We start from the raw sequence: 22,481 nt of genomic DNA, 5'->3' as shown, positions 1-22,481 counted from the left end.
AGACTTCTCATGTGCACTGCACACAGACTTCCCATGTTCACTGCACACTGACTTCTCATGTGCACTGCACACAGACTTCCCATGATCACTGCACACAGACTTCCCATGTTCACTGCACACTGACTTCTCATGTACTACACATGAGACTTCTCATAGTACATACAGTGCACATAGACTTCTCATATGCACTGCACACAGACTTTTCATGTACACTGCACACTGACTTCTCATATGCACTGCACACTGACTTCTCATATGCACTGCACACAGACTTCCCATGTTCACTGCACACTGACTTCTCATGTGCACTGCACACAGATTTCCCATGTTCACTGCATACTGACTTCTCATGTACTACACATGAGACTTCTCATAGTACATACAGCGCACATAGACTTCTCATATGCACTGCACACAGACTTTTCATGTACACTGCACACTGACTTCTCATATGCACTGCACACAGACTTCCCATGTTCACTGCACACTGACTTCTCATGTACTACACATGAGACTTCTCATAGTACATACAGTGCACATAGACTTCTCATATGCACTGCACACAGACTTTTCATGTACACTGCACACTGACTTCTCATGTGCACTGCACACTGACTTCTCATATGCACGGCACACAGACTTCCCATGTTCACTGCACACTGACTTCTCATGTGTACTGCACACAGACTTCCCATGTTCACTGCACACTGACTTCTCATGTGCACTGCACACTGACTTCTCATGTTCACTGTACACAGACTTCTCATGTGCACTACCCAGATACTTCATGTGTCCTGCACAGATTTAACCAGGCTCAGGATCTGTTCTTCTATATAAAATGCAATGTAGTGAACTTGGGTTACAATAATATTACTCTTAGTTTAATCTGTGCCAGATTTTTAAATGTATCATATGTCAATTATGTCAGTAGTTTTTTATTTGAAACTGACAAATTTCACATACCGGTGAAGGTAAGCTGCATGATGGCAGGGACAAAGCATTCTTGGCACTTCAGTATAAAATAAGTGTCTTTGGCTCCTCTGTCCTTACTGTGTTAGAGTACACAACCTCGAACTTTGTGGAAAATACAGGAGGTAAAAGATCCTTAAGTGTTTCCTTTTTTTTTTTAGTATTTAATTTTGTGTGTGGGGGGTGTTTTGCATGCATGTATGTTAGTGCACAACATGCATACAGTGCCTGCAGAAACCGGAAGAGGGTGTTGTATTCCCTGGAACTAGAGTTACAAACAGTTGTGAGCTACCATGTAGGTTCTAGGGATCAAACAGGTCCTCTAGGAGAGCAACAGTGCTTCTCACTCCTGAACCACCTCTCCAGTCCCTTCTCACCCCTTTCTGAGGATGCCACCGACTATCTGCCAAGCTGGTAATTAAATTAGAGATTTAGGCAGCTAACATGACGTTAATTTCATGAAATGTAATTTATTAAAAGATGCAGTTTACGCAGTTTGCAGCATGTCTCATTCAGCCCAGTGCTGTTGGTTATAAATTGCATAGTAACTTTGTTTAGCACTAGACAAGTCACTACCAATTACATTATGACACAGTGCTCTCATGTTTGCTTAGCAGATGTATTCTGATTGTATAGAAATGAAAATGTTCGAAAATCCTATTTGTTTTAGCTTCTATTACATATGTGTTTATTGCTATGGCTTCATTTTCTGACAAGAGCAATTAAGATAAGGGTGGGTAGCCTGAGCTGCTCTGTGACAGCACTGCATCCCTGAGGACTCCAGAGGGTAGCAGATCTTACACACCTACTGCATTCCTGGACCAATGACGGGTATCTGCCGTTTGTTCTTAGACAATTAACTTAATGTCACTCGATTGAGTATTTTTAAAGAAATGTTACAGAGCAACTCAAAGAAATTGTGTGCTGCTGTTTGTCTACTTATCCTTTTCTCTAGCTTTGCAAAAGTAGCCTCTGCAAAAATAGGTAATAAAAAAGCAAGCTCAGATTCTGGTTCTTTCCATAGGGGCCTGCTCTTGTGTCTTGTTAAAAATAACAACAATAACAACAACAAACAAACAAGCAAAAACAAACAGCCCAGTGCAGATCTGTGAGGAACACAACCCAATAGTAAAGAATTGAGAATAGAAATGACAGAGAGACCGAAGTTAGATGAATAACTAGAAGTACAGAAAATAAACTTGAAAAATGCACATGGTGAGATATGTTGGAAGTAAAGGACTATTTCAACCAAGCCAGGGTGCTCTTCCCCTGCCCTGCTATCCAGAGCATCCCACAGGTTCTGCTGTGCAGAAAAAAAGGTAGCAGGTTGGAAGGGGAATGTGGAAGTCTCACCTGACCACCAAGGCTCTGATATGAAATTATTTCATTCAGGGAAAGCTTGGGAAGCATCAGATATTATTGGACAGATGACCAGAATATGCAAGATGGGGCCTGGAGACTCAGGGAAGCTCGTGTGTATTATAGCATCTAGGCAGTCCAGTGTGGTTGTAAACCCCAGCCCCAGAGCCCATCGTTGAGTCAGTCCCTTATTTGCTGTGATTTTCCGTGTCTTCGTTACGGTAACGGTCAGTAGAGGAAGTTAGCATCAACCAACAACTAGAGGGAGTCCGTGTAACAAGGCACTGTCACAAAAGTCATTGGAAACTTGCATGTTGTTTATGTCTAGAATCTTTCATGTGAAGTTTTCAAGTGGTGGTTACCACTGAGACTAGAGAGAGCAAAGCTATGGGTAAGTTCTGTGCTCTCTGGGGAGACTCCAAGAATTCAGTTTCCCTTGCACTCTTCCCCATCCCAACTAAAGAGGGACGTGCCAGTGTCAGCTTGTCAGGCCCTCTACTGAGCATGTGCTTAGCCACTTTGGAACTGCTTAGCAGACCCTTCTCCAGTCACGACAGAACTCCACAAGGTGACCCTCAGGTCTTCATGTCATTGTTCTGCACCCCTTTCCTTGTGGCCCCCTCCAACCCTACCCTGCCGTGGGCACTTTCCTGAAATTCCTCCAGCTTGACTTTGCCCACAGTCATAGTGTCCATGGGCCTCTGGGGCTAGGGAGGTCTTCAGTAGTTGCTGAATTAACGAGGATGGATGGGGAGTGGGAGAAGACTAGTCCTTTCTTTACCTGACAGGTGGGGCTTGTAAACAGTGGACACTATTGCTTTTAGGTCTCAAGTGTAGTTAAGTAGCTGTTTGTCTCTCCTGGCACAAGTAACCTAGATTGCTTATCTGAAGGAAGCTGTTTCCTTTAGGGTCTTCAATTATTTGCCACAGTGATGCGTGCAAATCATTGTTGTTTGTCTTAGTTACAGAATCCTTCATTCTTTAACCTCTAACAGAGTCTATGAACAGCTGCAAATTGCTCTGTCCTCAAGATTTTGATTAATCATAAAGAATTAGACTCTTCTTGTTGTATTTAATACTGTAATGTCAACATCTTTTTATCCTGGTGGTGTGAAACCCTGAAGCGAAGATTCCAGATTTTTGACAGTTTAACATTGTCAGAAACAAGTAAGCAGGAATTTTCAGTTTTCTATCTTTGCAAAAGACAGTGTTTTATACAGTTTGTGACTTTTCTTGTGACTGAAGTCCAGCATTATGCTGGTAAACCACTGAAAGTCAGGGACTGAACAATTTTTAGCATTTGCCAAATTGACAGACATCTCTCCCGCCATGGTAGATGTCAGGCTACCAATGGCTCGGGCTTAGAGGCTTCCAGAGCATCACTGAGAATGGTCCTGAGCGCATACTGCTTAGAAAAACGATCATCTCTTGTCAGCCATAGTGTGAGAGACTCCTGTAACTGGACGGAAGTAAACTTTAAAATGTAGACGGCTTTGGACTTTCTTAAAGACGTCACTAAGGTCTTTGAATCTTTCTTATGAAAGTGGGACAGCCAAAAACATCCGTGGAAGAGATGTTTAGGACAGGGAGATACAACGTCATTTCTTTTTATAGTTCATGTTTTAATCAAAGGTAGAGTGGACTTCTTATAACTGCATTTTATGAACCTGCAAAAATACATGAGGATATTTTGGCTTAGACTTCTTACTGTTTCCTTTTAAGTCATGCATCTGTGGTATGTATGCCATGTGGGGTGAGTACTCATGGGTTTCTGAAGAAGGCATTGGATCTTCTAGAAACAGAGCTGCGTGTGAACCACCTGATGAATAAGCTCAGAGGAGCAGAGTATGCACTTAACCTTGAATTCATCTCTCTAGCCGCTCTATTTTTCTTTTTTCTTTTCTTTTACCTACCTACCTACCTACCTACCTACCTACCTACCTACTTACCTACCTACCTACTGTTTTGAGAAAGAATCTCACTATCTAGCCTGGGCTGGCTTGGAACTTGCTGTGTAGACCAGGCTGGCCTCAAACTCATAGAGGGTCACCAGCCTCTGCCTCCAAAGTACTGGTATTAAAAGGAGGGTGTCACCACATCAGGTTTACCTGTGCGTCTCTATTTTGCATGACTCATTATTCAGAAATTAGAGCATGTTAGAAGAATATATGATAAAGTTATGTCACAGCACCTGTTAGCAGTTGTGGTTGGTCTTCTGTTACCTATTTTGCTACAACAGAGGAGAACTTGTGTTGAATGGCAGAGTTCCATAACTTTTGTCTTTGGTGCTTATGAAAAGGGTTAGACCTAGCACTGGGTACTGCCTGCTCTTCTCTGTGTGCTTTCTTTAAAAGGTAACTACATAAAGCAGTAACCAATATATCGTTAGAGTACAGCATTTAGTGACAAGGTGAGTAACGGGAGAATGAGACGCTGAGACAGGCACAGCAACTGAGTCTGCCTCTCAGTAGCCCTGCCTCTCTCAGTAGCTGTCTTACCTCTTTCTTCATCACTGGGCGTATCTACTCACTCACTTTTGACTGACCTACTGTTGTCCTGTGTGTGATTTCTTTGTACTTGATTAAATTTCATGCAGGTTGTATAAGTTGTCCATATGACAGAATGTCATAGCTAATAAACATGAAGAGAAAGAATTTGCCTCAGATGGTTCTGAGCTTTGGTGAGGCTCACCATGGTGGTAATGTGGAGCTGAGTGCCTACAGTCCCCAAAGACCTAAGACTGATGTCCTCAGAGTCTATACCGCCACCCAGTGCCAAGCTGGAAACAGAGCCTTTGGAGGACTTTTACATTCAGTTTGTAGCATAGTTTTGGCAGGTCCACCCCATGAGTTATTTTATTGATTGATTGATTGTTAATTTTGCTTCATATGAGTTTTCTCTCTGGAACTTTGGTTTTTCTTAAAGAACAATGTTGAAATTTTCTGTTAGTGTGTGCCTATTATATTGAATTTCTCCATTACTTTGTTGTCTGTTGTGTTAAATTTCTCTATTGGTGACCATTGTTTTGGCTTTTTCTACCCATGTCTACTGTGTTGAATTTCTCTATTAGAATTTGCTGTGTTGAGTTTCTCTATTAATTAATATGTGTTTGTGTGACGAATGTCATCCTTTAGGCTGCCTCCACTTCACCTTCATCTGGATTGGGAAGTGGGAATGTAGCGTCACAGTTCATTTTCTCTAGGGCACTTTGCAATATCACATGCCAAAACTGTTGATCCTTTGAAAGCATTCTGGGTTTTCAAAATTATGATCAACATGCTTTTCTCACTAAGAATTTTGTCTTTGACTTTTGCAGTTCTCTACCGATGAGCACAGGGGCAGAAATTCTCTGTTTATCTTTCTTGTGTTTCATAAAGTGCTTTTAAAACTGTAAATTTCTGTGTTTAGTTTCCCAGAGTTTTTCTGTCTTATCTCACAAAGGATTCCCATTGTTTATCCCTGAGCTGTCAGACATCCCCAGAGAGTTTGGGTGGTTTCTTCCTTGTTTCCTAAACTGACTTAGGACCTGACATCCTTTGTCTTCTGACATGTCCTTTAGTGTGTTATCCTTTCCAGCTCTTAAATGAGTTGAGTAGGTCTAAGCTACTGTATTATATTTGCCTTTTGCATCTACAGTGTCAGTGTTATCCCTTGTAATTCTCCTCTAGACCCTCAGTATTCTCCAACAGCATAAACCAAGTCTTTACTTGGTCTTTTGCATCTACAGTGTCAGTGTTAGCCCTTGTAATTCTCCTCTAGACCCTCAGTATTCTCCAACAGCATAAACCAAGTCTTTACTTGGTCTGGTGTACTGACTCATGCCACTACATGATGGCAGTGGCTCTCTGGTGCCAAATTCTCTTCTCAGATGTCTGGTTATCTTTGAACACATACTGGATATTTTCTTTGAAAACTATGGAAGTATTTTGAAGGTTTAGTTGAAATCTTCCTTCAGAGATTTTAATTTTCTTCTTCCAGGCTTCTAAGCAAATAGCAGTCTATTATGGCCTTGATAGCTTCAGGTTTGTGACTTCGGGAGCCATGAAAAGTGACCTGCAGGAAATGCAAAGCTTGGTTTTCATCCAGTGCATCCTCAGTCCCAGACGGCCCCTGAATCTCCTCCCTAGGAGAACATTTGGGACTTACTGTGCACACCATGTGGACAGCAGCCGAATCTGCTGTTTCTCTCTGTTTTGTTTAGACAGTCGGACTCCACAGCCTAAGCTCCCCTTCTGAATACGCCTGCCTGTCCTGCGGGAAAGGACTGGTGTCTTCACTTGGGGGAATCTTTAATCCCTCAGGATCTTCTTTATCTTTCTAGTGCTTCATTATTTACAGGCTGAGAGTGTGTGTTCTCAGAGCAGGTCTGGATTAGTTAATTTTCCTTCACCAGAGAGACCACATAAACATTATTTATACATTACTGTATCAACCTTTCATCTGCTACAGGGACACTTCTCAGGGGTTTGTTTGTTTGTTTTGTTTTATTTTTACTTTGTGTATATTTACATATATTTATATATGTATAAATATATGTAGGGACTTTAGTTTTAATATATTTAAATCATTTTTGTTTGTTTTGTTTTAGAAACTTATTTCCAGCATAAGATAAGCCAAGAATTTCCCTGTGGTTTTCTAACTGTGTATGGTTTTATTTTTATATTGAACCTTAGAGTTTCTTCTTTACACTGTTTGTTTATAACCTACATTTATTTTTATCATCTCATATATGAGATCAGAATCTTATATTGAAAATGGTTCCATCCTTTTTCTAAGGTTTTGAACTCTGGCTTTATAAGATATTAAACCTTTATAAGTTTCCACCACTGATCTGATGTGATCTGAGGGCTCTGTTTAGTCAACGTGTTATGGCACTGACTTTGTCCTTAATGTTCCTTGCAGAACCCCATTGTCTAATATGAGTTTATTTAATGCTCTTTGCAGAACTCCATTGTCTAATATGAGTTTATTTTTCTGAATAAACACTATGGTTTGTCATATTTTAAAACTGGGGGTTTTTTTTCCTTAAAATTTTTGTAATATACAGAAATTTTAAAATAATTGAGTTGGCACCTTCACAGTATTAATGTTTGCCAGAGGCATGATGTGGCAGCCCCTCCTGGCTCTTTGAAACTGCTGTGTCTGCACTGCACGTGCCCCAGCCCTCACCACCTACCCCCCTTTCCATGTCCCAGGGCCATCACACAAGTCTCTTGTGTTTTCTGCATTGCTTTATTACTTGGTATAAAATTTACTTTTATCAATGTTTAGGTTTCTGTTGTAAATAAGGCATTTTCTGTTCTATTTTCTACCAGCCTTGGTATAAATGAAAAGATTGATGTTTTATATGGTAAGGAGGCACTACGCATGACTTTTGGTCATTTCCTAATTGTTTTTTAGATGACTGTCTCCACAAAAATACTGTTCATCCTTATCATCCACTTCAGGGTTACTGTATAAGCTGGTTGCTCTCAAGAGATGCTTAAGAACAGCAGAGGTTCTGGCAGAGGTCCTCTTGGCCCAGTATTGCCCTGAGAGCTCTCTGGGCTTTGCTTCTGTGTCCTGGTGAATGACATAGTGGCCTGCATGGCATTGTGGTGGTGTGGCATTGTCGTGGGTGTGGCATCGTGGTATACATTGGCATGAATTCATGATAGTTTTCCAGTTCTGTTTTGATTTTTCTCATTTTCCCTGATGACTTCTGTTTCCTCTTTAGCTAGTTAGAACTGTATTGCTTAATCTCCATACAGCTGGGGATTTTCCATATATCTCCCACTATTTGTTTCTAGTTGAATTTTGTTGTGGCTAGAAGACATGGTATACTCATTTAACTTTTTATGAGTCTAGTTTGACCTTAGCAGATATAGTCTGCTTCTATTGCTCTAGACAGTTCACTTTTATTTTCATTTACTAAGGTTATTATTAATGGTTTTATATTAATTATATTAATGTGTGTGATGCAGGGCGTTGAACCTAGTGCCCTGAATCTTGTGCATTTATTCCACCATCGAACTATGCCTCTGACTAGGCTCGCTGTCCTGTCCTGACCATGCTCACTGTCCTGTCCTGACCATGCTCACTGTCCTGTCATTCTGTGGATGGGAGCGTGGGCTCTACCAAGGTGTCAGGGGCTGTTTCTTTCCAGAGGTGGTGAGGATCATCAGTTTCCTTGCTCGCTTAGCCTATGGCAACATTGGGTATTGTGGCTAGACTTTGGCATGTGGAAAACACAGCTTCACAAGAGCATCTTTAAGGTGGTGGATTTCAGAGCAGAGCAGCAGTGCCAGCCGTCTCTGATCCCTTCGCTGCTGTACTTCCAGAGCTCAGACATGAGCTTAGATTCAGGTTAATGGCTCAACATTTCAGTACAGGTCTGCTGACAAGGAAGTCTGTGTTCATTTTTTTGGATTAAGTCTTTGTTTTGTATGTATGGGAGGGTTATAGATGCATGTATATATTCATGTGTGTGCATTGTATGTATGTACTGGGAGCAGGCACTGACATTGGTTTTCTTCCTGGGTTATTCTTGTTTTCTAAGACAGTTTTTTTTTCACACACCAAACATGGAGCTCATGATTCTGCAAGACTAGCTGATGAGCCCAGGAATCCTCCTGTCTCCTCTCCTCTTCCCTGTGCTAAGATCACAGACAAGCAATGCCCACTGTCACTCACACTGTCCCCTCCCCTTCCCTATGCTCCTCCTCCCTCCTTTCTTCCTCTGACTTTTTTTTTTTTTTTTTCTTGAATGTGGTTTTCTGGGGATCCAGACTCCATGCTTGCATGCTAAGCACCTTACTAACAGGGTCATATCTCTATTCTGTGCTTTACCTTTGTTGTTCAGTGCTGAACTGTTTCTCAATACAAAGCTTTGGGCTGATAGATTAGTTTTCTCATGATGTAAAAATGGAGTAGAGGTTGGAAAGATGGGTGAGATTTAAGCAGCCACCACCATATTAAGACTGCTTGATTATATATTCCTGGTTAATATTTCTTGATCGTATTCCTGGAGGGAAGGAAGAGCTTGGCAGTGAACTGCCGTGGCTTCCTGTTCCTACTGTGCACATCCCCACCTCTCCTGCTTTGTATTCAGGCTGAGGATCAGCTGCTGGCAGAATACCTTTCCCACTGTGCCTTCTGCTCTGCTGGTCTGCCTGCAGCACGGTTTGCATGCTGTTCCCCATGTGTGCTTTTAACACGTTTTCTGCACACCACATTCATGAAACTCCCTTGACTTGAAAGTGCTTCCTTCTGTTCCCTGCCCAAGACTGAGTCAGAGATGTGCCACCTCTGTGAAGCTGTGTCTTCATCCCCAGTAGTAAGTTGTCAGTTGGCCTCCCTAGCTTCCTGATTATACCTCCTCTTTGCTATGCATTTGGCCGCCTAGTTTTCTCTCTTGTGGCTTTAGTCTCCTCCTCTCTATGAGGGGAGCTTCCTGTCTGCAAGCACACTCAGCCTCTCATCCTGAGCAATCTCTCTTCTGCCCTGTCAGTAACATCTGGGCTTTTCCCTTCATGTCCAGGTTCCCAGGAAGTTGTCTGGCTTAGCTGGCCCCTGAGTTCACCTCTCCTCCCCACATTTCCCCATGGCTGAGATGGATTTGACCCCTGGATCCCACTGACCATGCTTTCAGACATGAGGCCATCCTCCTCATCCCCATGGCCACAAGCCTAGTGACTCTCCTTAATGCTATCATGTGTGTTTAACACCCACGGACGGCCACAGGAGCTTCCGTGTGAGCTTGTGAGCACAGGTGCCCAGGTTCTTCACTGTCACAGGTTTCATTGTATCTTTCCAGTTCCTACCGTGTTTCTTCCCACTCCTAGCTCAGCCTTAAATATAGCAATTACCCAGGCCTCTGATGTCAGGCCTCTTTTTCCTCTCCACAACATGTTTTCTTTGGCTGGTTATTTATTTACCTTTACAAAAACAGCTCTCACTATGTATTCCCAGATTTCTGCCTCTTAGCCCAGACCTCTCTCTAGGGACAGAAAAGAATGTGCCTGTATATTTCATGTATCACAATTTTCAGATTGCTGTGTAATCTTAGTAATTATTTTAAATGATTCTGTAATGTTATGTTAACTGGCTCTGCCATAATTAGCCTAACCATTTTCCTACTGAAAATGACTTGTCCTGAATTTCCAGCTATGGTTCACAGTCCACACATTCATGCCGAGGTAAGGGTCTGTGGAATGCCACGTGAAGGGACCCCCTCCCCTCTCAAACTAGCTCAGTACTCCCATATAAAGACAGGAAACCTCTGTAGAACATTTGAAAAACCATTCTTAAGCTTTGTGCTCTGCTTCTGTTAAGAGCACCACCATCACTGTTAGAATGCAGACAGCTTTTCAGTCTGACACAGGCCTGAAAGAAGCTCTGTGTGGCCCTCCGCACAGCACCATCACCTTGTCCCCTTTCAAGCACCTACAACAGAGATCCAGCAAAATCAAGACAGACTGAGTTCAGCTTAAAAAAAAGACCCGGCATGTATCCTTGAGTGACTGGACTGCCCCTTTGTATTTTCAGCCAGAGAAAGACAGGGAAAACATGAAAGATAGAAAACAGTGTGGCAGAGACCTAGTATGAGCACTGTAGTTAATGATGCCATAAATATTTTTTTAAAGATTTATTTATTTTATTTATATGAGTACACTGTAGCTGTTTTCAGACACACCAGAGGGCATCAGATCCCATTACAGATGGTTGTGAGCCACCATGTGGTTCCTGGGAATTGAAATCAGGATGTCTAGAAGAGCAGCCAATGCTCTTAACCACTAAGCCATCTCTCCAGCCCAACATCATAAATATTATAATAAGAATTCAAACTTCAAAGAATGAAATATGATAAAATGGGAATAAATCAAAACAGTTAAGAGTTTACTAGCTTGAAAATGAGATTGTTGATATAAAGGAAAAGCATTTTGAAATTATAGAGAAACCAAACAGAAGAAGCTAAAGACAAGGAAGAGGAAAGGTCAAAGCACTGGAAATCATGGTGAGGGCGACCCACAAGGAATGGTTGGCATTAAAGAAAAGAACCTGTCCCCATAGAAAAATGTGTGAGAAAGTATGGTGGGAGATCCGTTAGAAGAAAAGTTTTATTAAATAGGTTGAGCTGCCAGAAGGCAAAGGAGAAGGCATTGCTTTGAAGGGAAGAAGTGTTCATTAGGTATTAAGATGCAAATTGAGTCAGGTTTGGGAACACATACCTATAATCCCACACTCAAGAGGCTGAGGCAGAAGGATCACTAACAGTTCAGGCCTGAACTACTGAAACTATATATTAGGGGATGGGATTTATCTCTGATACACACACTGTAAAGAGAACCAGTTCCATAAGTTGTCCTCTGAACTCTGCATGCTTCATGACATATAGAAGTTCACAGACAGATGGATACACACGCACATATGTGTGTGCGTGTGTGTGTGTGTGTGCAATACATAAATACAACAAAGTAAGAAAGCGTGGTTGGAGAGATGGCTTGGTGGGTATAGTGCTTGCTCTGTGAGCATGAGGACCTGACTCCAGTCCCCAGCACCCACAGAAAAGGCAGGCATGGTGGTATATGCCTTTAATACCAATAGGTATAAAAGAGGGCAGAGAAAGGAGGGTCCCGGAGATTTTCCAGCTAGCCAATATAGCTCAAATGACAAGATCTTGGTTCAGTGAAAAACCTTGCCTTAAAAATTATGGTGGAGAGGAATAGAAGACACCATCACCATAAGATCTGGTCTTCAGATTGTACCTATGGGAATACCTACACACATGGACATATAACACACAGGGGTACCATATACATCCACATACATAGGTGTACAACACAAGTATACACACATAGGCATACAGTGCAGGTGCACCCACATGCATACATAGGCATACAGTACAGGTGCATACACATGCACAGGCAGATGTACTCAACACATGCGTATATTATATAGATATGCACACAGCCATAGGCATATGACACAGGTACACCCACACATAGATGTATGATGCAGGTATACGTAAACACAAAACACACACTATACCATGTACTAAACTTAAAGTTAAACATGAAGAATTCACAATAAACATTTATAAATGTAAATGACGTGTATATGAAGTGCAATGACAAGTGACAGAGGGTTAGGTTGTATTGAAATCGGAACACATTACTCAAAATATTTTTCTAATCCTTAACTATAAGGTGTTTTTTCAGAAATATAAAGAAATAGAAATATTTAGTAATTATTGTATTTTCTCGTTCTCTTGAGGCAATTCCAGTGTGTGGCCCAAGATGGCCTCAAGCACGTAGTTCCTCCTGGGTGATAAGATTAAAGACCACCTGTACTTTACAGCTAGCTTTCATTTTCTGTAAAAAGCTAAAAGTTTTATTACTTTAATTTAAAACAACATAATTTTGAGTATTTCACCTACAGATTGATTCTTTGTAATGGCAGGCACCATTTAATTAAAACAACAACATTTTCTTGAAAAGAGTCTGCCATAGTACATACATCAGTAATCCATCACTCAGGAGGTAGAGGTAGTAAGATCCCTAGTTCACGACACCCTGGGCCACACAGCAAGATCTGCTTTTTAAAAATATGAACAATTTAAAAACAGCTTATTCTGTAAATAGTGAAATTTACAGAAATTGTGAAATAGTAAGGTCACCCAGTACGGACTTTGATAGGACTTGGTATGAAGCAGGGGTTTCAGATCTACAAGTCACCATGTCTCCATGCCACCATGGTTTCAGGTCGCCATGCCACCAAGTGGCTTCTCATCCTTGCCTTTAGAGTAATTTTTTTTTTTTTTTTTTTTAATCACCTAATGGTTTGCTCTTTTGTGACAGCTCATCTCCTGGCTTTTGAAAAGTGGGTGGGAAATCTACCGGCTTAGGGTGATCATTGATTCTCAGTTTGTTAGCCTTGTCTGATAGCTCAAAAGAGTGCCATGAGCAAGTCATGACGCATGAGCAAGTTACGTGTATCTTGAGGGGAAGCCAGTGAGGAAGATGTGACTTCATAAAGGAGTGACTAGGATATACAAAAGACTTGCTCAGCACCGTTCTGTAGGAAAGAGCCGGTACTTCTGAGCTACTTCACTGCAGTGCTTGAGTGATGTCCCTGCCTTCCCATCCTGCCCTTGGGGAGGAGAGGTGTCCAGTGGGGTGAACATCTTCTTTTTACTGAGAGTACCTATAAGAGCTCGCACTTATATGTCACAACAGGGATAGAATATTTTATGTAAATTTTCATCATCATCAAAGCAAAGTAGTTATTACAGTGTAATGTTTTGGTCCAGTATGAATTTCAAACACGTATATTGTGACAGCCATGTGAAAACAATGAATTAAAATACTTGGCTTTTCTAAAATAAGTAATATATGGAGGGATGATTTCTGTTTATATGCCCAAGGATCCAACAAATCAAAAACAGACTGACTAATGGCAAATAGTCATTGCTTAAATGCATAATAGTTTAGAGAACTTGTGGGTAGTTCATGACATTTAAGCTGATACTTCTGAAGAAGCTAAAAACGAGGTCAGTGTTTTCTTTTTGTAGTGGTTTCTACTCGTCTGTCTAGCCCTGTGTGTTTACTTGACTTCCTATTCATCAGAAATGCAAAGAATCATTTGTAGTGGATATGTTTGTTCTATTACATTGGTGATTTTTATTAAACCAAGAGCTGTCACAGTCTTAGGACTTCTTCATGCTTTGGGAGAGAAACCACATGAGTGTTTCTTTATTTTTGTAACTTTCTGTTCATTGATGTAATCTCTGTGGGTACACCACTTCCTGATCCCACCGGCCACTATAGCATGACGAAGAGAGGTCTAACCACTACTGAATGTATTGATACATAGGAGCCTTTTTCCTCATACAAACATCAGCATCCTTTGTACGGAGGCTTGGGAGGTGTCAGTAAAAGGTTGTGAGTGCAGTAAGTCAGTTTCCCCTATAGGAAGGTGGAGTTTTCTTCTCTGCTTGGCCAGCCTTTCTCAGACTGTGGTGTCAGTAGAGTCTGCAGTTGGATGAGCTGTGTGTGTGTGTGTGTGTGTGTGTATGATTATACACTTGTGAAAGATGTAGTTCCATGCCCTGGGTTCCTCTGCAGAGGAGCAGAGTGTTCCAGAAGAGCTCAGCATGATCTCTGCAGTAGTGTTTCTGTGGTCTTGGATTGCAAATCTTCTTAAAATGCCCAGTGTCAAGACACAGCTTTATAAAAGGAGGCTTCTCACCCTTTTGATATTAATCTTAGTTTTTAAACAATTATGACACATGTACAATTTTGCCAACTGATTTTCCTTTTTGCCTTAACAGAAGTCTTGGAGGCTGGCGTTAAAGGAGCTTCTGAGTCTCTTAAAGGTGTGAAACGAAAAAAGATTGTTGCTGAGAATCACCTGAAAAAAATACCAAAATCCCCCCTGAGGAATCCTCTTCAGACAAAACACAAGCAAAACACGGAAGAGCCATCCTTCAGTGTTCTCCAGAGCGCATCAGAGTCTCATAAGAAACACAACTGTGTCCCTGCTAAACAGGGGAGGCAATTTACCAAGCAAAATGGAGAAACACTGGGGATGACTGCTGAGGCCTCAGAATCCGGAGACTCGGTCTCCCCAAAGAAAGCCTCATCTCCTCACCACAGGTCAGAACTGCGGAGATGGAGGTCCGAGGGCTCAGACCCAGCCAGGCTCAGTGGCCTTGATGGACAGCGGGACTCCAGCTCCTCACCCAGTAAAACCAGGACTGACAATAGTGAATGTAGCTCTCCTTGCTGTAGCACCACGCCCCCCTCCTATACAAGTACCGCGTTCGATGTCTTATTGAAAGCCATGGAGCCAGAACTGAGCACCTTGTCACAAAAGGGCTCATCTTGTGCAATTAAGACAGAAAAACCGAGACCAAATAAAACTGTAAGATCCCCTGCTAAATTAAAGAACAGCTCCCTGGATGCCCCAACCCCTACGGCCCCAGAACTGGTTGCCGAATCGCAGTGTTCTCCGTGTACCTCATACCCAGTACATGTGGCCTCCACTCAGAAGAGTGAGCAAGTAACAGCTCAGTGTGTTTCTCACCTGTACAGCCCACATGACCACCTAGTTCCCAAACCTAGCCAACAGACTCAGCAGATTCCGGGGCATCTGAGCTTAACAGGATCACTGACAAACCTGCACACCCATGAGAGCACTAAACTTGAGCCGATCTATAATATAGCAATGACATCCACTGGAGGTCTCACTTCTCCCTCCACTAGAACTCAGGTCACTCCTCCACACCAGCAAGTGGATTCTGTGTCACCTTCGTCAGCGAGCCCTGCCAGTTCTACACAGTTGCCCCCAGGGCCAATTTACAGCTCAACCCATGTTGCTTCTGTTGTCAGTCAGAGTGTAGAACAAATGTGCAATCTTCTTCTGCGAGATCAGAAGCCAAAAAAACAAGGGAAATATATCTGTGAGTACTGCAATAGAGCATGCGCAAAGCCCAGTGTGCTTCTAAAGCACGTCCGCTCCCACACTGGGGAGCGGCCCTACCCCTGTGTGACGTGTGGGTTTTCATTTAAGACTAAAAGTAATCTGTATAAGCACAAGAAGTCCCATGCACACACCATCAAACTGGGTCTTGTCTTACAGCCAGAGGCTGGCAGTTTGTTCTTGTCCCAAGAGTGCCCTAAAGCACTTAGTGTCCATTCAGACATTGAAGACAGTGGGGAGAGTGATGAAGAGGGGCCTGGAGATGGGAGACAGAACGACCCAAGTGTCAGGGACCTGCAACCTGTACAAACAATGAAGATAATGTCAAATCCTGAAGCTTTACCCAAATCGATGACAAGCAATTCAGATCATGTGGTCAGTGGCTTCTCTTCACAGGACAGGCCTTCAGAGTCACAAGCCCTGACAGAGTTACCAAAAGTTGTGGTCCACCCAGTAAACATGTCCCCCTTAAAAACTGACAGCCCTCAGGTAACCAACCCCAAGCCTGAACTTCCTAGTACACAGAGTCAGAGGGACCTTCATGTTGCAAGCATACTGTCACATTCAGCTGGTGTGTCATCCCTAGAGACAGATGAGACATTCCCTCAGAAAGGGAATGTGGTTCAGTCAGAAGGGAAGCCCGATTCTCACAGTGGAGCAGCACATGCGCAGCTCCAAAGACAGCAGGCCACAGATGACCCCCAGGAGCAACAGGGAAAGCTGCTTCTGAGTCCACGGAGTTTAGGAAGTACAGACTCTGGCTACTTTTCACGTTCTGAAAGTGCTGACCAAGCTGGGAGTCCTCCAGCCCCATTTGCCAGAACTCTTCCCGCCATGGACCCAGACCCAGGTAAGAACATTGGGCCCCCAGGGCCTCGAATCAGTGCTCCAGCACCTTCTGCTTTGGCCGCCGGAGAGAAGTCATCAGTCGTCGCAGGCCAGATGCGCCCACCCTTGGCAACCAAAACTCTGGAGGAAAGGATTTCCAAACTGATCTCAGACAATGAAGCCTTGGTCGATGATAAGCAACTGGATAGCGTGAAGCCTCGGAGAACCTCACTTTCTAGACGGGGAAGCATTGACTCCCCCAAATCATACATATTCAAAGATTCCTTCCAGTTTGACCTAAAACCAATGGGACGGAGAACGAGCTCCAGCTCTGATATACCAAAGTCCCCATTCACCCCGACTGAGAAGTCAAAGCAGGTGTTCCTCCTGTCTGTTCCTTCCCTGGACTGCCTGCCTATCACGAGAAGTAACTCCATGCCAACCACAGGCTACTCAGTCCCTGCAAATATAATTCCTCCCCCTCCCCCTCTGAGGGGAAGCCAGTCATTTGACGATAAAATTGGCACCTTCTATGATGATGTCTTTGTGTCAGGACCCAACCCACCCATGGCCCCAAGTGGACATCACCGTCCGCTGGTCAGACAGGCTGCAGTGGAAGACTCCACATCCAGTGAGAATCACCTTCTAGGCTCTGGGCAGTCTGTGGATGAGAGCTGCCAAGGGTGCCCAGCCTCCAGTGAGCCTGGACCAGTGCAGAGCAAAGCAGCGCAGACCCCTCACCTAGAGAAGAAGAAGTCACATCAAGGACGAGGGACCATGTTTGAGTGTGAAACCTGTCGAAACAGGTACCGGAAACTGGAGAATTTCGAGAATCATAAGAAATTTTACTGTTCAGAGTTACATGGGCCCAAAACAAAGGCAGCTGTGAGAGAGCCTGAGCACGGCCCGTCTCCTGGTGGGGCACAACCCCAGCTTCTCCACTACAGAGCTGCTGCTCCCACAGGGGTGTGGGAGCAGACGCCCCAGATAAGAAAAAGGAGGAAAATGAAAAGCGTAGGCGATGATGAGGACCTGCAGCCACGGGAGAGTGGGCGGTCTCCAGAAAGCGCAGAAACCCTTCAGCTGCAGCCTGTCCCGGGGTCTGCTCCCAGTCCATCCAAACATGCCCCTGCTACAGCAGGTGACCAGGTACACAGAGGCCTCCAGCTGCAGAGCTCTCGTGTCCAGCTTGTGGCCAGGGTCCCTGAACAGGTCTTGCCCCTGAAGCAATGTCCCATGGTTGAACAGCAGCTGAATTCTGCAGCTCAGGACAAGATGGAGGTGAAGAGACAAGGGGGCGGCATCTCTGTCATCCAGCACACCAACTCCCTGAGCAGGCCCAGTTCGTTTGACAAGCTGGAGCCCCTGGAAGGAGGCACCGCCTTTTCTTTACAGGAATTAGGCAGAGCTGGGATGCCTGGGGCCCTGAAAGTGATAGGGATGCCCCCAGAGGAAGGTCACCCACCTCGGGATGCTACACATCAAACAGCACTGTCACATGCCTTTAGAGGAGAGCCACGAGAAAGTGCTAGAAAGCTTCCAAGTGAGCGGTATGTGTCAGGGCAGCCCTTGAGACTTGTTCGGCAGCATAACATCCAGGTCCCAGAAATTCTGGTCACTGAAGAGCCAGACCGGGACCTGGAAGCCCCGAGTCATGAGGAAGAAAAGTCAGAGAAGTTCACTTGGCCTCAGCGTAGTGAAACCTTATCAAAGCTGCCGACAGAGAAGCTGCCACCCAAAAAGAAAAGGCTCCGGCTGGCTGAGATGGAGCATTCCTCAACTGAGTCTAGCTTCGAGTCCACTCTCTCCCGGAGTCTCAGCCGAGAAAGCAGCTTATCCCACGCATCCAGCTTCTCTGCCTCCCTAGATGTAGAAGACATTTCTAAAGTAGAACTGTCTCCCAAAATTGACTTTCCAAGTAAAGCAGAGTTTCTTTTGATTCCACTGGGTTCAAACACACTGAGTGTCCCCGGAAGTCACAGGGAAATGAGGCGGGCGGCATCCGAGCAGATCAGTTGCGTGCCCACACTAATGGAAGTCTCTGATTTCAGAAGTAAGTCATTTGACTGCGGGAGCATTGCTCCTTCCCATGTGGCACTTGTTGAATCACAGCCCTCCAACTCCCCATCTGGTGTTGGGGGCACTGGACATGTGCCCCTTCTAGAAAGAAGGCGAGGTCCCCTGATCCGGCAGATATCGTTAAACATAGCTTCAGATAGTCACCCATCTCCTGGCAGTGCATCAGCTCTCCAAACTATTGTTCTTCCTAGTGTGAATGCAATGTCATTTCAGGGTCTGAGGCCCCCTGATATGGCTTCTGCTGAATGTCCTACGCATACTGTGCACTCTCAAACCCTGGCTAAGGATCTTCAGGCAGAAATGTCAAGTTCCAGCTCTACTGACACCTTTCCTCCTCAACAACTTTTTGGTGCCCATTTATTAAACAAAACCAACACACCCCTTAGTCACAAAAATACACCACTGCCTCTGCCAGCGTCTGCACAGGGTGGCAAACCAGGTGCACCGCCCACTGCGTGTGTGTCTTCGACTGGTGAAGGTAGCTTCGCTCCCAAGTATCAGCTTCACTGTCAAGCGTTTACTTCAGGCCAGGATTGCTCTTCTAGTCCTTTGCGTTCTTTACCTAATCAAGTTCTTCCAGATCAAACCAGAGCAGATCCTTGCTCAGCTTCAGTAGCACTGTTAGCCAAAGCAGTCGACCCTGTGTCTAAATCCTGCCCTCTGCCACCGCTAGAGCTCGGACTACCGAGTGACCAGGTACAGAAGCGGCTGCCTTCATTTGTGCTGCCTGTGCCCCAACAGAAGAATGTCCCAGTGTACTGTTTTGCTTCTGTCACATCTCTGCCACAGATCTTAGTGACCCAGGATCTGTCCAACACACCAGTTTGCCAAACTAATCAAAGTATAGTGCCAGTCAGTGAAGAACAAAATTCCATGCCAAAATCACAGAACTATCTCCAAAATGCATTGCCAATACCGGACAAGGAGCTTGCATGCAAAACTGTTCTCCCAGAGATGAGCCAAAATGCTCCAGTTTCAGAATCCTCAGCGACAGTTCAGATGTCTGTTGGTAGACTCTCCCCACAACAAGAATCCTCAGCCTCGAGTAAAAGGATGCTTTCCCCAGCAAATAGTTTAGACATTGCCATGGAAAAGCATCAGAAGCGGGCTAAAGATGAGAACGGAGCTGTTTGCAGCACAAACATTAGACCACTAGAGCTGCTAAGCTCAAGAGCTAATGAGGGCCATAAACAAAGGAAGCCAGTGTTGGTGCGGCAGCTCTGTACTACGGAGCCCCTTGAAGGAGCGGCACCAGAACAGGACGCTTGCTCTGCCTCGGGAAGGCGTAGCGAGAATACTAATTTGACTCAGGTTTTACCAACCAATAGTCTGTCTCCCAGATCCTGTACATCTGCAGTCACAGACCATGTCAATGAATTGCTTGAGTTTAAAAACACCAAGTTGTCCACGTCGCTGACTCCTGCAGTGGGAAAGTCACCAGTCCCGTCGGAAAGTGCCTGTGTTTTGCCTTTGAAGTCTATAGACAATAACCAGGAAAAGGGGTCACCAGGGGTTAAAAATGAAGAGAACAAAGTCATCCAAGGGCAGAGGCAGCCTCCAATCCCTGATCTTTCATTGTTGAGCAGTTCAGACACTCAACAGCCATCATTCCCCAGCCTCAAGACTGCAACTAGCTTTACATGGTGTTACCTGCTAAGACAGAAGTCATTGCCTTTGGCTCAGAATGACCAGAAAACTTCAGCCTATACAGGGTGGACAGTGAACTCCAGTAACCCAAACCCACTTGGCTTGCCTACAAAAGTTGCTCTTTCTCTTCTTAATTCTAAACAGAAGACTGGGAAGGCACTTTATTGCCAAGCAATAACCACGCATTCAAAATCAGATTTAGTGGTCTATTCAAGCAAGTGGAAAAACAGCTTAAGCAAGGTACTTGAGTTATAATTTATCTTCAAATGTTGTTTGTGCAAATTAGTTTCAACAAGTCTCAACACCTTTAAGTGTCTTACTTACAATAAGTATTTTAATTGTGAGTGACGAGTTGTACTATGTGATTATCAGATGGGAGGTGACACTGTCCCCAGCAGTCCCACTGGGAAGAGTCACCTACAGTTCTGGCAGTGATTCTGTCTAAATATTTTGCAAGCAATAACTTCTGTGGGGCACTGAGTGTTGGTTTGTTTGTGCTTTTTTCCCTTCAGCTGACTCTACTTAGGGGGACTTAACACTTTGATTTTTCTCTTCACTGTGGAGTTATTAGCTGAGAGAAGATCATGGCTACAGTCTCTCAAGGCTAATTTGGGAAAGCTAAGATGTAGATTTCCAGAGGTGATTGCATTCTGTTGTGTACTATACAGAGAATCAGTGGCATGTGTCCTGTGCCTCCTGCAGAATGCTCTGTTCTTGCCATGCCCGTTGCAGTGTTCTGAGTGACCGTGTGAGAGCCACTGGTTACTGACAAAAAGATCCATGAAAGATCTCATTCCCTTAGTAGCTGGTTTGGTCAAGATTTATGGGATAATTTTAAGATCATGACATTGTAATTTGGAGTAATTTGTGGAATTCTCTGTAGATTTGTTGGCTTTATAAACTAGGGGAAATCATTTAAGCAATCAAGTAAATAAGGGCGTTATATTAGGCTCTGGTCGTTCAGAATTACTGATGACCTCTTTGATGTCTGCAGGTTCACAGGCACATAGCTCCGATCCAGAGGCATTTAGGAATCTAACCACAAGAAATATTGTGGGGCTTGCATTACAGTGGGGCTCTGCAGGGCTCTAACATGGCTGTTCTGTGGAGTTGTGGGTACGGGAAGCCACTCCAAAGTGTTGGCCAATAGAGTCAGTGATGATAATAGCAATAACAGATATTTTAGACAAATGAATTTTCTTTAAATTAGTAGATCTTTAAATCATGTGAAAATAAAAAAAAAATGGTCTAATTATGAAGACTGCACAGACTCTGGCAGGGACAGGAGCTTTTGTAAGGAGGTTGAAGTTGGCAACATGAGTGACAAAGTCTGGACATGGTGATGAAGAACCTATGTCAGGGAAGGAAGGGGCATCCAACAACATGGGGGTCTTGTTATTTGTAACTTCCCAGAGCCCAGGACCCCTAAATTAGAACCTTGGTTGGATCATACCACCTTATGAGAACATAAGGATATCTTGGTTTAAATCCCTAATTTTCCTGTGAAAATGGATCTCTGAGGCTGCAGATGTAACTAGTGTTGAGCGTGAGTAAGATATTCCCTTCGATCCCTAGAACCCAAAGGCCTAAGTACTGAGTGCAAGTAACAAGTGCCATGGAAGAAGCCCTGGCAGTACGGATGCTGTGTACTCAGCTTCACCAATCAGGAGAGGGCTGCAGGTGGAAAGTCTGTCTAGAGGTCTGTCAGCATACAGGAATGACTGAGACGACTCAGAGGGAGGAGAATGGAGAGAAGATGAAGGAGTCTACTTGGGAAACAGAAAGAAATTCTTCCTAGAAAGAAGAGAGCCCCAGAAAAAAAATAGTAGCAAGCACAACTCAGAAGGTCATGGTTCAAGAGTTTAAGATTAGTGCAGTCATATAAAAATGGGGTGAGAGTCTCTGCTCTACACATTTGTCACTGGAGACTTGAATCCATGAACAAGTGGCTCAGGGGGATCAGGCACCTAGCAGACTGCTGTATTTCTCATATGGGAAGAACTCCATGGTCCAAAATGGAAAGGGGCAAAAAGACAGCATAATGCGACAACAGAAGCAGAGGATCTGCCGTGCACAGATGATGCCATGGAGCAGGCACGCACTCTGGAACTGCTGAAATGCTGGTTTGAGGCGTTTAG

At 43.9% G+C, this 22,481-nt stretch overlaps 1 protein-coding gene across 6 annotated transcripts in view; it reads left to right on the top strand.

Annotated features, from left to right (window-relative positions):
* Hivep1 (HIVEP zinc finger 1) overlaps nt 1–22,481 on the top strand; it is a 127,241-nt gene that overhangs the window by 78,286 nt on the left and 26,474 nt on the right. For all 6 annotated transcript variants that reach the window (XR_013112141.1, XM_034510060.2, XM_034510059.2 and 3 more), the window contains one exon: nt 14,639–20,583. Coding sequence is in view for 5 of the 6 variants with exons in the window: in XM_034510060.2 (XP_034365951.1) it covers nt 14,639–20,583 (5,945 nt within the window). In the remaining variant the exon portion in view is untranslated. The remainder of the gene's footprint in view (nt 1–14,638; nt 20,584–22,481) is intronic.

This window comes from Arvicanthis niloticus, chromosome 8 (genome assembly GCF_011762505.2).
Source record: "Arvicanthis niloticus isolate mArvNil1 chromosome 8, mArvNil1.pat.X, whole genome shotgun sequence".
In the NCBI taxonomy this organism is placed as follows: Eukaryota; Metazoa; Chordata; class Mammalia; order Rodentia; family Muridae; genus Arvicanthis; species Arvicanthis niloticus.
This window is presented reverse-complemented; position numbering and strand designations above follow the sequence as displayed.